The sequence below is a fragment of the Doryrhamphus excisus genome, linkage group LG11 (assembly GCF_037039965.1).
Source record: "Doryrhamphus excisus strain RoL-2023G ecotype Guam linkage group LG11, RoL_Dexc_Guam_v1.1, whole genome shotgun sequence".
Taxonomy (NCBI): Eukaryota; Metazoa; Chordata; class Actinopteri; order Syngnathiformes; family Syngnathidae; genus Doryrhamphus; species Doryrhamphus excisus.
This window is the reverse complement of record NC_136367.1, coordinates 7,966,101-7,979,664: the sequence shown is the minus strand read 5'-3', so window position 1 is coordinate 7,979,664 and position 13,564 is coordinate 7,966,101. Positions and strand designations below refer to the sequence as shown.

At 40.0% G+C, this 13,564-nt stretch overlaps 1 protein-coding gene across 30 annotated transcripts in view; it reads left to right on the top strand.

Annotated features, from left to right (window-relative positions):
• Positions 1 to 367: 367 nt before the first annotated feature.
• madd (MAP-kinase activating death domain) overlaps positions 368 to 13,564 on the top strand; it is a 50,073-nt gene continuing 36,876 nt past the window's right edge. For 23 of the 30 annotated variants that reach the window (XM_078794649.1, XM_058068356.2, XM_058069183.2 and 20 more), the window contains exons 1-7: positions 369 to 680; positions 3,275 to 3,478; positions 4,125 to 4,766; positions 8,921 to 9,224; positions 10,534 to 10,665; positions 10,868 to 10,981; positions 12,364 to 12,444. In XM_078794649.1, the coding sequence (XP_078650775.1) occupies positions 3,420 to 3,478; positions 4,125 to 4,766; positions 8,921 to 9,224; positions 10,534 to 10,665; positions 10,868 to 10,981; positions 12,364 to 12,444 (1,332 nt within the window). In that variant the 5' untranslated portion in view covers positions 369 to 680; positions 3,275 to 3,419. Of the gene's footprint in view, positions 681 to 3,274; positions 3,479 to 4,124; positions 4,767 to 8,920; positions 9,225 to 10,533; positions 10,666 to 10,867; positions 10,982 to 12,363; positions 12,445 to 13,564 lie in introns of all 30 variants that reach the window. The other 7 variants (XM_058069109.2, XM_058067855.2, XM_058069418.2 and 4 more) reach the window with 3 other exon arrangements.

The window sequence follows — 13,564 nt, the reverse complement described above, 5'->3', positions numbered from 1 at the left end:
AGTATACAGTACGGATGGGCGATACTGTAAATAATATCGATGCGATACCAAGTAAATAGTGCCTGTATCGCCGATACCGACACTTGAATGATATTGAGGATTCGGCAAAAAAAAAGAAAAAAATATAACAAGACCACAATGCAAAGAATACAAGCTGAAATGTTTAAAGTAACCAATAATGACGCAATGGGTTGTCTTTGTGTGGCCCTGGGTGGAAAAAAAGGACGTTCCTGTATTGTCTTTATTACATGCAATTGTTTGAGCTGAATACAATTAACAGTTATTAATTAATAGTAATTAACGGAGAAGTGAAAATAGTGATGATACCGCGACTGCTGTTGTATCGTTGATATCGACGTTTGAATGAATCCGTCCACCCCCAGTATGCGGAACTCTCCATACGGATGAGGATGAAGAGGAGGATGTTTTGAAGGCAGGTTGGAGCTGACCGAGGAGAGGCGGACACGCACTTTGCATCATTTTTAACGATGGCGAAAAGGCGAAATTTACGGTCCGCGCCTGTTACTTATGTTTTTAACTTCCACACGACGCCGTGAGAGGAAGAAGCCGACTCCTCCGCTCGCTCTTCGACCGAGAAGGACATCTACCCAGGCCGTCACCGCCACCAGCAGCAGCTGGCGTCTCAGCGACGGTAGCAGCTAGCCGGCTAATGTCAGCAAGTGAGGATGTCATGGTGTTCGAGTCCGAAACTGTACATGTTGTCAACGTTCGCGTAAGCACGTTGTAGTGTAGTGCATTGCCAACGCCACCCTCGGTTGTTAATATTTGACAAGCAATTAAGAAAGACAATGCTACCATTAGCAGCTAACTAGCTAATCCAGTGATGACGTAGGAAAGCAGTCGGGTTGAACGTATAAGATGATCCCGTCGGTGATGTAATTAATATCACGATTGACAATTCAGAATGACACTACAGTTAGCTAACAATAATTCCATCAGCATATCGTATTATAATGTCACAGCTGCCCTACGGCGGGTTGTTCATACTATCGCTACAATTATTTTATTTGTATCGACATTTCTCTTTTTTGCGTTTATATAAATGGGATTAGAAGTATCAATATGTCAATATTTAATAGATACCTCACCTTTTTAAAATAACGCATTTTCTTCCCCGCCTATTCAATCTATTCTGTATTACATAAACGCTATGATATATGTTGTCGCTTTAAGGGGTGGGCATCCTTATTGCAATTTATATTTAGGTCTTGCCTGCTGGAGATAACGAGGTTGATTCGTAACAGACAGTCCAAACTGTAATTCAAATGTGTCCTTTTGTACTGCTGTTCTTTGTAGCTGGTGAGAAGTACTGGTAACATTGTGAAAGTCCCTTTAAGTACACAAAGAATGTGGCTGCCTGAAGACTACTTGGTCCGGCATCAGCTGTTTTTATTACTGCCATTGCATCTTGAATGGGGACACTGTACAGTGGAACCTCCTTGACTCGGAATAATGTCAATAGACATAATCCATTCCAAGGGTCTGTAAAAGCATTTAAAAAATAACACAACTAACTACATGCTAACAGTAATGTATAAAGTATAATAATATGTACTACGGTACACTTTGCAGTATAAAGAGGATGAGCACCGTATGCAAATTATAGTGTCTTGGGTGTGTTTTCAGCTCAATGTGAAATGTGATAGTTATTGCCTGGAAGCAGAATATTTAAACACAATGCAAAGATACAAAAACTTGCATACACCCTTTGGTATGTAGTTGACAAAAACTCATATTTTTGCTAAATTGTTCTTCTGTCGGCACGGTGGTCGAGTGGTTAGCGTGCAGACCTCACAGCTAGGAGACCAGGGTTCAATTCCATCGTCGGCCATCTCTGTGTGGAGTTTGCATGTTCTTCCCGTGCATTCGTGGGTTTTCTCCGGTTTCCTCCCACATTCCAAAAACATGCTAGGTTAATTGGCCACTCCAAATTGTCCATAGGTATGAATGTGAGTGTGCATGGTTGTTTGTCTATATGTGCCCTGTGATTGGCTGGTGACCAGTCCAGGGTATACCCCACCGTTCGCCCAAAGCTGGGATAGGCTCCAGCACCCCCGCGACCCTCGTGAGGAAAAGCGGTAGAAAATGAATGAATGAAATGAATGTTCTTCTGTCAGAAGAGTAGAAAATACCCTCTGACAATTTCATATGCTGTCAAAATTATGTACTTTGTGCAGTTAGCAGAAGCTAGTTAGCGTACTGTACTGCTGTATATAGATATATTTTGTACAATCATTGACTTTGACATTGACAATCATTTGTCAGTCAACAAGTCAAGCCTGATGAGTGAGGGGATTTAGGCTCCAAAATTACATGAACATATGGTGAAAGACTAGTATACATATATATGTTGTTATTTATGCACTTTGCTTGGCATAGTGTGACTAGTGTGCAGGGAATATGTGTTGTGTACTGCTGAAAAAGGAGGAAGCTGAAAGACTGGCTGGTTTTGTACTTGTAATGTACTACTGTACTGTAGCTTGATAGGTGTTGATTTGAATACGAGGATACATTTTGTTGAGGGCGGTTTGGGGGATGCTAAGGGTGCAATTTCACAGACAAATTTGTCAAAGGCTCTATCCAACTGATTTCATAGGCTATAAGGTTTTACCCTAGTGGTAATCAAATTTGAAATGGTCTTAAACCTACCTGAATTTTTTTGTTTGTGTCAGACGAGAAGAGTTTGAATATTTTTTGGAGTCGTGCCTTAATATGCACACTTCTTCCACTTTGACAGTAAGTAGTTGAGTGTGGCTTTATTTGTATGCGGCCGCCTGCAATTGTTGCACAATTTAAGTCTTTGGGTGAAAAATAGTAAAAGATAGTGAAATGTTCAAATGACTTCCAGTTGATTCAGATTACAGATGAATTTTCAGTACGGAGTTGGGCCCGACTGAATAAGAGAAAACTCGGTAATCGTTCAAATGTGTGTATATTCACTCTTATTTTTCACTAATATAATGCAGGCAATGTGGTATTTTTTGGGTGGACTAGCCGACCACACCCAGTACTTTCAAAGACTGGTAAAGGGCTGGTCATCCAACGCCATCGTTTCCATGATGAAATCACAGATTGCAGTAGCTCTCTGTTGGTCGCTGGCAGAGTCTTTTGCACTTTTCAAATTCGTTTTAAACGTATTTTATTTATGTAGTTATTGTTTTTTTTATTGGTATGACATGATAATTCCTCATCTCGGTTTAATAACGATCATGCACCCCTGAAAATAACAATATTTATTTGTTTTATGTTACAGGTCGGACCAAGTCGTTCTGGAATCCTAAAAATGGTTCTAAAAACACAGTATTTTGCAACGCTAATGAAGTTTCCTGCCTGTGATTGAAATCCACCACTGTATAACGTCCCGGATGTCGTGAAATTGAAGACGTGTTTGATCCAACATGGAGAAAAAGAAGATGTGCCCACGACTCCTGGACTACTTGGTGGTGGTTGGTGCAAGGTAATCATTTCCTAGCCTGTTGTTATCAATATGGTTTGAAGAAATATGAAGGTTTTAATGCCAATATGCACATATAGAGTGTTCCAGCTGGAAATCAGACATGTTGCAAATGTTATTTTCTAGTTTGTTTTTTTTTTTTTGCTGGACCCATGCAATGCAGATTCATCACAGAGCAGTAACACAAGTGTTTTGTGTGTATGTTTTTTAGTCATTTTCAGCAAGATTGATATTTCGGACATTTGTCAGTTGAAAGACTGTATCCCAACAGTAACCCCGATGAAGGCATAGAAAACCTTTTCTTTCAAATAATTTTTTGATGAAAATATTCCCCATATCTTATGGTAGCAAAGTTGTTGTCATTGCTGCTCCTAATACAGCAACTCATCATATTTCATGTCTCCAGAAAAATTAAGATATGTATTTGGTGGATGAATGAAATATTGTCCATCTTCATTTTTATTCCCAGTTCTGCAGCATTTAAAAGCCATATGAAGAAGCACGCAAAGTTCTATAGTTTTATATCCATTCCTTAACATGTGGGATTCAATATTGTGCTTCTTGCCATTTTGTCTTTACTTCTCTCTGTTCTTTTAGGCTCCAAAAAAATACGCATTTCAAATGAAGTATTTGTCCGTCTTCCTTTTAGGCAACCCAGTAGTGATAGCGTGGCCCAGACGCCTCAGCTCCTCCGCCGATACCCACTGGAGGACCACCAGGACTTTCCGCTCCCACCAGATGTGGTGTTCTTTTGCCAACCAGAAGGCTGCCTGAGCATACGCCAGCGTAGGGTTAGCCTCCGTGACGACTCCTCATTTGTCTTCACACTGACTGACAAAGACTCAGGAATTACTCGCTATGGAATCTGTGTCAACTTCTACCGATCATTTCAGCGTGGGCATCACCGTTCCCGTGCAGACAAGAGTGGTCATGCAGAGACGGCAACACAAGGGGGGGACGTTTCAAGTGAGGGGACTGAAGGTAGCGGTGGGGACCAGTCTTGTGTTATATCACCGCCCAGCAAAGCTGAGTCAGCTCCTCAGCCTGCTACCGGAGATGAAATTGAACAACAAAGCACTGAGCAAAATACTGGGAAAGCTGCACAGCTCCGACGAAATGCAGCTAAAATGGCTGCCAGGAATCGCAACAGTACGCTGACCTCACTATGCATACTCAGTCACTACCCCTTCTTCTCCACCTTCAGGGAATGTCTGTATATTCTCAAACGGATGGTGGACTGCTGCAGTCAGAAGTTAACACAGCGTGCTGGACTTCCTCGCACTTTCCAAAGGTGAGTCTTATCTTATTATTGTCATTCTTTTGTGTTCCTGTTGTCTCTCTGCAGGAATTAGATTACGAGAGTGTGCAAGTAAGAGTTCCAAAATTATTTTGGTGGTGAATTTTGGTAACTATTTTATTTGTAAGTAAGAGGCTCTGCTGTCATATCCTTATTGTGTTTTTGTATGTAGCAGGTGACACGGCAAATTAGAACACGGCAGGCCTCAGTTGTGAGCATGTTGCTATGATTGATGGCTTTATTACAGATGCTGTGTGTGTGTGTGTGTGTGTGTAAAGCATTACACACACACAATCTCAGATGCTGTGTGTGTAAAGCATTACACGCACACAATCTCATGTGTGGGAGAAACACCTCCACAAACAACCACTGTTTCACATGACTGACTTAGCTAGTTGACTACTTGCTTCACCCTCTTGGATGCATAGGTCACAGACACGTATCCTCCATTTTCCATGGTCTCACTCGTGGTCACAAAAAGGGCACGTTCACTTTCAAGAAATATACAGCAGAACCACATTGTGCCTTATTAATTTGTTTCAGAATGTCAGATGCTAACCAAATGCATATTTTTTTTCCCATAAGCAATAACGTCTATATACTAAATCTGTTCCAGAAAGCCAAAAATGTTAAGAAAAAACATGTTTTTGTAATTTATAATTACAGTTTAACATGCAGGAAACAACTGGTTATTTTTTACCTACATTGAAGACATCATTCAGACCCAAGAGACAAAGTGGCAGCAAGATCAACCACCACCACCTTCCTGTTTTGCCATGAGTTATTTGATGAATTCAGTAGTGTTTCTCACCTCACTAACCCAAAATGGAGCCAAAGAAAGTGGCATTTGCCAGCATTTTGACCCAAAAAATATTTGGAAAACACTATTGAATTCATAAAAACAATGTGCAAAAACAGTCACAATCATCTTGTACAAAAAGAATTACTTGTTTACTAATTTATTGTCTAAAGGACTAGTGTTGCCATTGGCTTAAGTTTTTATTGATTTTGGCTATTTTATGGTTATTTTTTTGCAAATTTCCCTACTGAGGGACGACTAAAGGCATATCTTATCTTATCTTATCTTAATTGCCTCAGTCGATTGTATCTTTAATGGTCCCTGGTGCCAATGTTAACCAGTAGTAGAACATGGATGCTACATCATCTGGTTGAAACACTATTGAATCAATATATATGTATATAAGCTATATGGGGAATAGGTAAAAGTATGGGTTGCTGCGCTTTTGCTGGCAGGCCCATAATAATTGAAAAACAGAAAGGTTGTGGTAGTTGATCTCCCTGTCACATTGTGTCCTTGGGAACAGTCAGGTCTTCGATGAAGGTAAAAGTAACATAAAACACTATTTTAGCCCTTTCATTTGACATTTATTTGCATTTAGAATAGTTTTATGACATCATAAATGTTGACAACATAGCTGACTTACAGTTTGGGTTGTATTTTATCATTGGTGATGTAGAGTAACCGGACATTGTCGGTATTTTTCTCACAATACATTTTACTCCTTGTAGGACATCTCCTGAGTACAGTTGCCCATGTGTCACATTTTCAGCCTTGCATGAAGGCATATTCTGTGAAGAACTGTTTTGTGTGTGACAGCAGTTACGAGGCAGAGGGAAGTGGATAATTGTTCTGGCAGACATGGTTGGGTGAAATGTTGCAGGCAATGACAGAGGAGGAGACACAGGAGAGCCATTCTATATTCTATGATGGCCGGAAGGTTTTTTTTTTCTTTTTTTTCAGTGATGTCAGTAACCGATTGAGGTTTCTGGTTTCCTTTGGGAAGCAGCTGCTACTAATAATTTGCGTGCCTCTTTGCCACAGACACATCGTCCAACACACTAGAAATGGCTTAATGGCATTGTGTCTACAGCGCTTAGCATTTGACGATCAATATTGCCTCATTTGCTTGTCGCCCGACTGATAAACATGTACAGTACATATACATATATACGGTGGTATGAAAACGTTTGGACACCCCTGGTAATTTTCAAGATTTTCCTGATAAATCACTGGTTGTTTGGCTCAGCAGTTTCAGTTAAATATATCATATAGCCAGTGTTGGGCACATTACTTTACTTTACTTAGTTACTGACTTACTGAAGTTTTTTTCGGGGACATATACATTTGACGTGTACATTTTTACCTTTAAACTCAACAAGGATAAAGGTTGTACTTCCCTTTGGCAAATGCCGTCTTCTCACTAGAGTCCTCTTCACTCGCCATCGCTCACTGTGCTGCATCTACCAACCGGCACTTTGGATGTGCTGCTCTAAGCACCCGCCCACCCAAGTTCTTTGATTGGGTGAAGACTCAATCTTACTAAACCTGAGCCAATCCTCATTGCTTATGTGGTTATCTCACCCCCTCCCTTGTCACTCTGCAACACACTCACTGCGCTGCAGATTAGTTATGAAGTCAGTGATATATTCTTAGGCATCTGCAGTAACGGGGTGTCGAAAATGGTAACGGCGTTATGCTGACAGTAAGAGTAATTAGTTAGATTACCTGTGACTGAAAAAAGTAACAGCGTTAGTAACGCCGCTTATTTAAACACCATTATTCCCATCACTGCATATAGCAGACAAACACAGTGATGTATGAGACGTGAAATTATGTTTGTAGGATTTATAGAAAGTGTGCAATAATTATTTCAACAAAAGTAGACAGGTGCATCAATCTGGGCCCCCTTGTTTTATTGATTTTAATAACTTTAGCACTAATTATTGGAACACAACATTTGTTTGGTAAGCTCATTGACCCTTGACCTACATACACAAATGAAGCCAACCATGAGAAATGGTATTTAAGGTGGCCAATAGCAAGTTGCATCTTCTCTGAAGAATAGCACCATGGTAGCATCAAAACAACTGTCAAATGACCTGAGAGCAAAGATTGTTCAACATCCTGGTCTACGGCAGAGGTGTCAAACTCATGCCATGGAGGGCCGAGATACTACAGGTATTCTTCCCAGGCGGTCACTAAAGCAGTGATTTTAATGATTAACCCTCCTTTGGTTTGAGGGAAGGAGCTTGTCAATTAAATCACCTGCTGGAGAAACTGGTTGGAGAGAACAACCTGCAGTGCTTCGGCCCTCTGTCGACACATGTGGTCTAGTGGAAGGATACAAGGTAGCTCAGAGATTTCAGTCGGCAGGTTGAGGAACATAGTGAGGAAACGGAAGACCACAGGCACAGTTCTAGCTAAGGCCCCTAGTGGCAGTCCAAAAAAATCTCAGATAAGCAGAAGCAAAGGATGGAGAGAACAGTCAAAGTCAACCCACAGACCAGCTCCAAAGACCTACGACATGATCCTGGTGCAGATGGTGTCACTGTGCATCCTTCAACTATTCAACACTTTGCATAAGGGGATGCTGTCATGTGGAAGAAGCCCTTTCTGCGCACATGCCACAAACAGAGTTGTTTGAGGTATGCTAAAGCAGATTTGGACTAGCCAGCTTCATTTTGAAACAAGGTGCTATGTACTGATGAAACTCAAATTGAGTTATTTGGACATAATAAGTGTGCATATATGTATGCATGGTAGATGAAGAACACATCAGATGAACAAACACTTGCTACCCACAGTAACATTTGGTGGTGGTTCCATCATGCTGTGGGCTGTGTGGCCAGTGCAGGTACTGGAAAATCTTGTTCAAGTTGAAGGCAGCATGGATTCCAGTCAGTATCAGCAGATTCTTACCAACAGTGTTCAAGAATCAGTGACAAAGTTAAAGTTGCGCTGGGACTGGATACTTCCAACAACACAATGACCCTAAACACTGCTCAAATTCTACCAAGGTATTCATGGAGAGGAACAAGTTCAACGTTCTAGAATAGCCATCTCAGTTCCCAGGCCTGAATATTTTTGAAAATCTGTGGTATGATTTAAAGCAGGCTGTCCATGCTTGGAAACCATCAAACCTGACTCAATTGGAGATGTTTTGGAAAAAGGAATGGTCAGAAATACCTTCAACAAGAATCCAGACCCTCATTGGAAGCTATGGGAAGCGTTTATTTCTGCAAAAGGATGACCATTTTTCTTTTGGGTTGGGATGCCGAAATTTCTTAAAAATGACACACAAACAAGTTAACTGCTACTCACTTCTGCATAATGCTGCCCTCCACAGGGACACCATGTGGCGAGTGTTCACTGGGGCCCTCTCAGTGGAAGAGAAGAGTAGCCAGCTGCTGGCTGACCTGCGGGATATTGAATCCTGGATATACCGGTTGCAACGTTCACCCGTGCCAGTGGCAGGTCAGAGGCGTGTGGATGTGGAAGTTCTGCCCCACGACATCAAACGACCTCTCACCTTTGCCCTGCCTGACAACTCCCGCTTCTCAATGGTTGATTTTCCATTGCACCTGCCTTTGGAGTTGCTGGGCGTGGATGCGTGTCTTCAGGTTCTTGCCTGCGTCCTGCTCGAGCACAAGGTAAGCCCATATTGACGATTAATTCATTCCACATTATTGTGTACACATGGAATCTACTGTTAAATGTGAAATTTCATGGAAATTGACATACTCTGAATGAAATGCTGTCATCTTGACGCGAAGGAACATTCATCAGGGGGGAAAGATTCTCTTAAGCAACTGCTCATTCATAGCGATCTGCTCTCAAACACTAACCAGCCCCCAGCCGACCTAAACACGTCGACGCGGCGACCTGAAACACCGTATGAGTCGACAACTACACGAAAGTCTCACAAAGTGTAAAATGGCTGTGTTAGCTCAGTTTAGCGGCGCATGCTGTGCGTGTGTAACTCAGGCTGTATGACATAGACATAGACTCCCTTTATTGTCATTGGGAGTGTTTCAGAATGATTGCAGTCACGGAGGCACCCAGCTCATCTCACTCTCAGACAAATGATATTCTCAACACACACAACACACTTGTGGACATCCTGTTTAATCGTGCAAACCAAAATAAGGGTTTCATAAATAAATTTTCAAAATTTTATGCAATTTCAGAAAATGTGGGTAAAAAAATAACATAGGGCCCCACTTCTGTAGTTATGAGTTGCAGATTCATATGTAAGTAGTAGTTTTATTTATTTTTTAAATTTGGGCAAATATGTGAAACATTACAGTGCATTTCTTACATCAATCAAAATATAACTTTCATTATTTACATTTGGATTCAACTATCTGATCACAAGCCCAAAAGGAGTAGGCTGAAGCAAAAAGCTTATAAATGCCTACCCCTTTTTGCAACATATAATCATGTTCAGGCGGCACGGCGCACAGACCTCAGGTTAGCGCACAGACCTCACAGCTAGGAGGACCAGGGTTCAATTCCCACCCGCGGCCATCTCTGTGTGGAGTTTGCATGTTCTCCCCGTGCATGCGTGGGGTTGTTTGTCTATATGTGCCCTGTGATTGGCTGGCGACCAGTCCAGGGTGTACCCCGCCTCTCGCCCGAAGACAGCTGGGATAGGCTCCAGTACCCCCGCGACCCTCGTGAGGAAAAGCGGTAGAAAATGAATGAATTAATGAATAATCATGTTCATGCCACAGTCTTGTTTTCCCCTGTTATTATTATCACTGTAATATTATTATTGTTATTATCATTATTATCATTATTGTTATCTTTATGATTATTACCATTATTATCATTGTCACCATTATTATAACCATCATTAATATTACCATTTTCACCATTATAGTTTATAGGTTTTTTTTGTTTAATTATTTAATTTTACAGAGTTCAGTGGTTACGTGATTCCCTTTGTCTTTTCCTCAGGTTATCCTTCAATCTCGGGATTACAATGCTTTATCCATGAGTGTAATGGCATTTGTGGCCATGATCTACCCTCTGGAGTACATGTTCCCTGTCATCCCCCTATTGCCAACATGCATGACCTCAGCTGAACAGGTACAACACATTACAGCTGTGTTAGATGTGATTACAAAAATGAGCAACAAGCAATTCTTTAGAAATGTTTTAGATCTTTAGAAATGTGTGTCAGTAGTTTTCTGTTTATGTGCAATTGGGGGTATAGAATAGAGAAACTGCGATGGGAAGCAGATATGGAAAAGGTCACACTGATTACTTATGAAGTTTTCCTTCTGCACAGCTCCTTCTTGCCCCTACTCCCTATATAATTGGTGTACCAGCGAGTTTCTTCCTTTACAAATCGGACTTCAAAATTCCAGATGATGTGTGGCTTGTGGATCTGGACAGCAGCAAGGTAAATACATGGGCACCAGTGATGTCACAGATATTAAGAAAAAGTCATCTGATTCATGACTACTGATTACTGAATTAAAACATCACTTAGTTACTTTACAAATTACTTTATTTTTAAAGTAACAAAGTTACATTACAAGTTACTTTTTCAGTTACTTTCAGTTACAGCGGCTGTCCTTTCACCATAGAATGACAACCGGTCTATTATATAAAGTAGTAATATTAAAAATATAAGTATGTTATAGTTGTTACATGTTTTTAAAGTTGAAGTTGAAAGTTCTTATGTTAATGGTAATGGTTTTATTACATTTGAACATGCATCAGATTACAATTGAGTGCATCTCATAATCAGTTCCCAGTTCCACATGTCCAAAAGGAGTAGGAAGAAGCAAAGCTTATTAAATCCTACCCCTCCATCTGGTACTTTTACAATCAGTTACATTTGTTCACTTCCTGCTTTCCATAATACAGTTTAAGTTTTTTTTTTTTTTTTTTAATAATGCACCTCGTACCTCGTAGGAGGTGATATGAGCATCCAATGCCATAATGGGTACCATAGTAAGTGTCAATATAGTGATATATATAGCACATCATGACTGGTTCAAGACTCTTCATCCTTGTATTTAGCAAACATCAACTGCTTGTATTGTTTCTTGAATTGGCTCATCGTTGTGCATTGTTTGATTTCCTTACTCAATCCATTCCATAGTTTGATTCCACATACTGAAATGCTATGGCTAGCATAACGTAGTCCTAGCATAGAAGTGTTTCAAATGTACTTCTTTCCTGAGATCATATTTCTCCTCTCTTGTAGAGAAGTATTGGATGACATTTTTAGCTAATTGCTTATTTTTAGCCTTATGCATTATTTTAGCTGTTTGAAGATGAACTATATCAGCAAGTTGAAGTATTTGTGATTTTAGAAATAAGGAGTTAGTATGTTCTCTGTAGGCGGCATTATGAATTATCCTTACTGACCTTTTTTGCAGTACATTTCACGAGTGAAGATTGCTTTTATAGTTATTAGCCCATATTTCCACACAATAAGTAAGATATGGTAGAACCAGAGAGCAATAAAGAGTGTGGAGTGATGTTGATTTTGAAAATAAACGAACAACTGAATACAGCAATCCTGACTACCATTATTCAGCCGCCGCTACAATAATAACGCAGAGTGACTGTGGATAACTTCAGATCAATCAGATGACTTGTTTTGAAATAGTAACATGTTAGATTACTGAAAAAAAAAGGTTGTGCAAGAGTTATGCACAGACATGTTACCAACATCACTGATGGGCACAATTTTTAATTCCTTTTGTCATCTTTCGATCACTCAAGATACGAAGATAAGTAAAGAGTATTCTACCTGCATGTGTTTTTCAGGTTATAGCACCTACAAATGCAGAGATTCTGCCACCTCTTCCAGAGCCAGAAGCTGGCGAGCTTAAGAAGCATCTGAAGCAGGTACTTTGTGATTTGTCTAATTTTGCTGTCACTTCTTGTTTTATAACATTTCATAACGAGTCCACTACCATGCCAGGGCCTGCTTACAGTTTGCACTTTTGCATTTTCCCAAAGTTATGGGTACACGACTTTATTTTAAAAAAATCTCAATTTTCTTTCATCTGCAAAAATATTTGCATACTGTCTGTGTGATCTATCGGTGTGTTCCTCCAGGTTCATCCAAAAGCCTACATTTAAGCCTTCTCTGCATCTTCAGCAGTCCCTGTGCCCTGTCATTTATTCATGTGCACACGCGTCCCTTTATTAAATAAAACAAGAAAAAGCCATCTTTCACGCTTTACACAGGAACAAGTGTTTTACAAAAAACACTCATATTTTATACCTTGCGTTTTTACTTGCTTTACAGCATTTTTTTTCTTTTTTTTGTGGTTGTCTAAACAACCCCCATACATTTTGCACTAAATACATTTCTTAAAATTTATGGAACCCAGGTAATCCTTAGGTACCCAATCATTGCTCCTTCTGTTGACTGTTTTTCTGTAGAATAAAATTATCAACCTGTCTTTCAACTTTGTGAAGTCTTCCCACCCCAGCCGAGTATTATCTTCTATATCTCATGTGAAAGTAATGGAAATTAATTTTTGTTGTGCACTAACAAAAACCAATGTTTTCTGCTCTGTTTTTCTGTTCTGTTTGCATGCTGTAGCTCTTGAAGGTAAAATCAGTTCTTAGGACACTGCTGTCTAAGCAAAGCCATTTTGTAAAGCTGTGTAGTCCGGGAGCAATTTTGGATCCCTCTAACATGTATCGTCAGAATGTGGGTCTGGAAACACACATTGTGCATTGCTGCTTCTGCATTATAAGCACACAAATGTCCACACCATCCTTCAGTTAAACAACTATAGGAAAGTAACTCAAGGGGGACATCTTCATATTTAGAGTGAGTTAAAAAAAACAGAACATTCTCAAACAACTTGACACTTAGTTTTCTCCAATTATTGTTTTACTGGCTATTATTGGTAATGCAAACAGAATATAGGAGGTTTTTATTACTTAATTGTTGTTTTATATATCTTGTACTTTTTCACATGACAGGATTATGTGGCTAAGCAGCACTTGA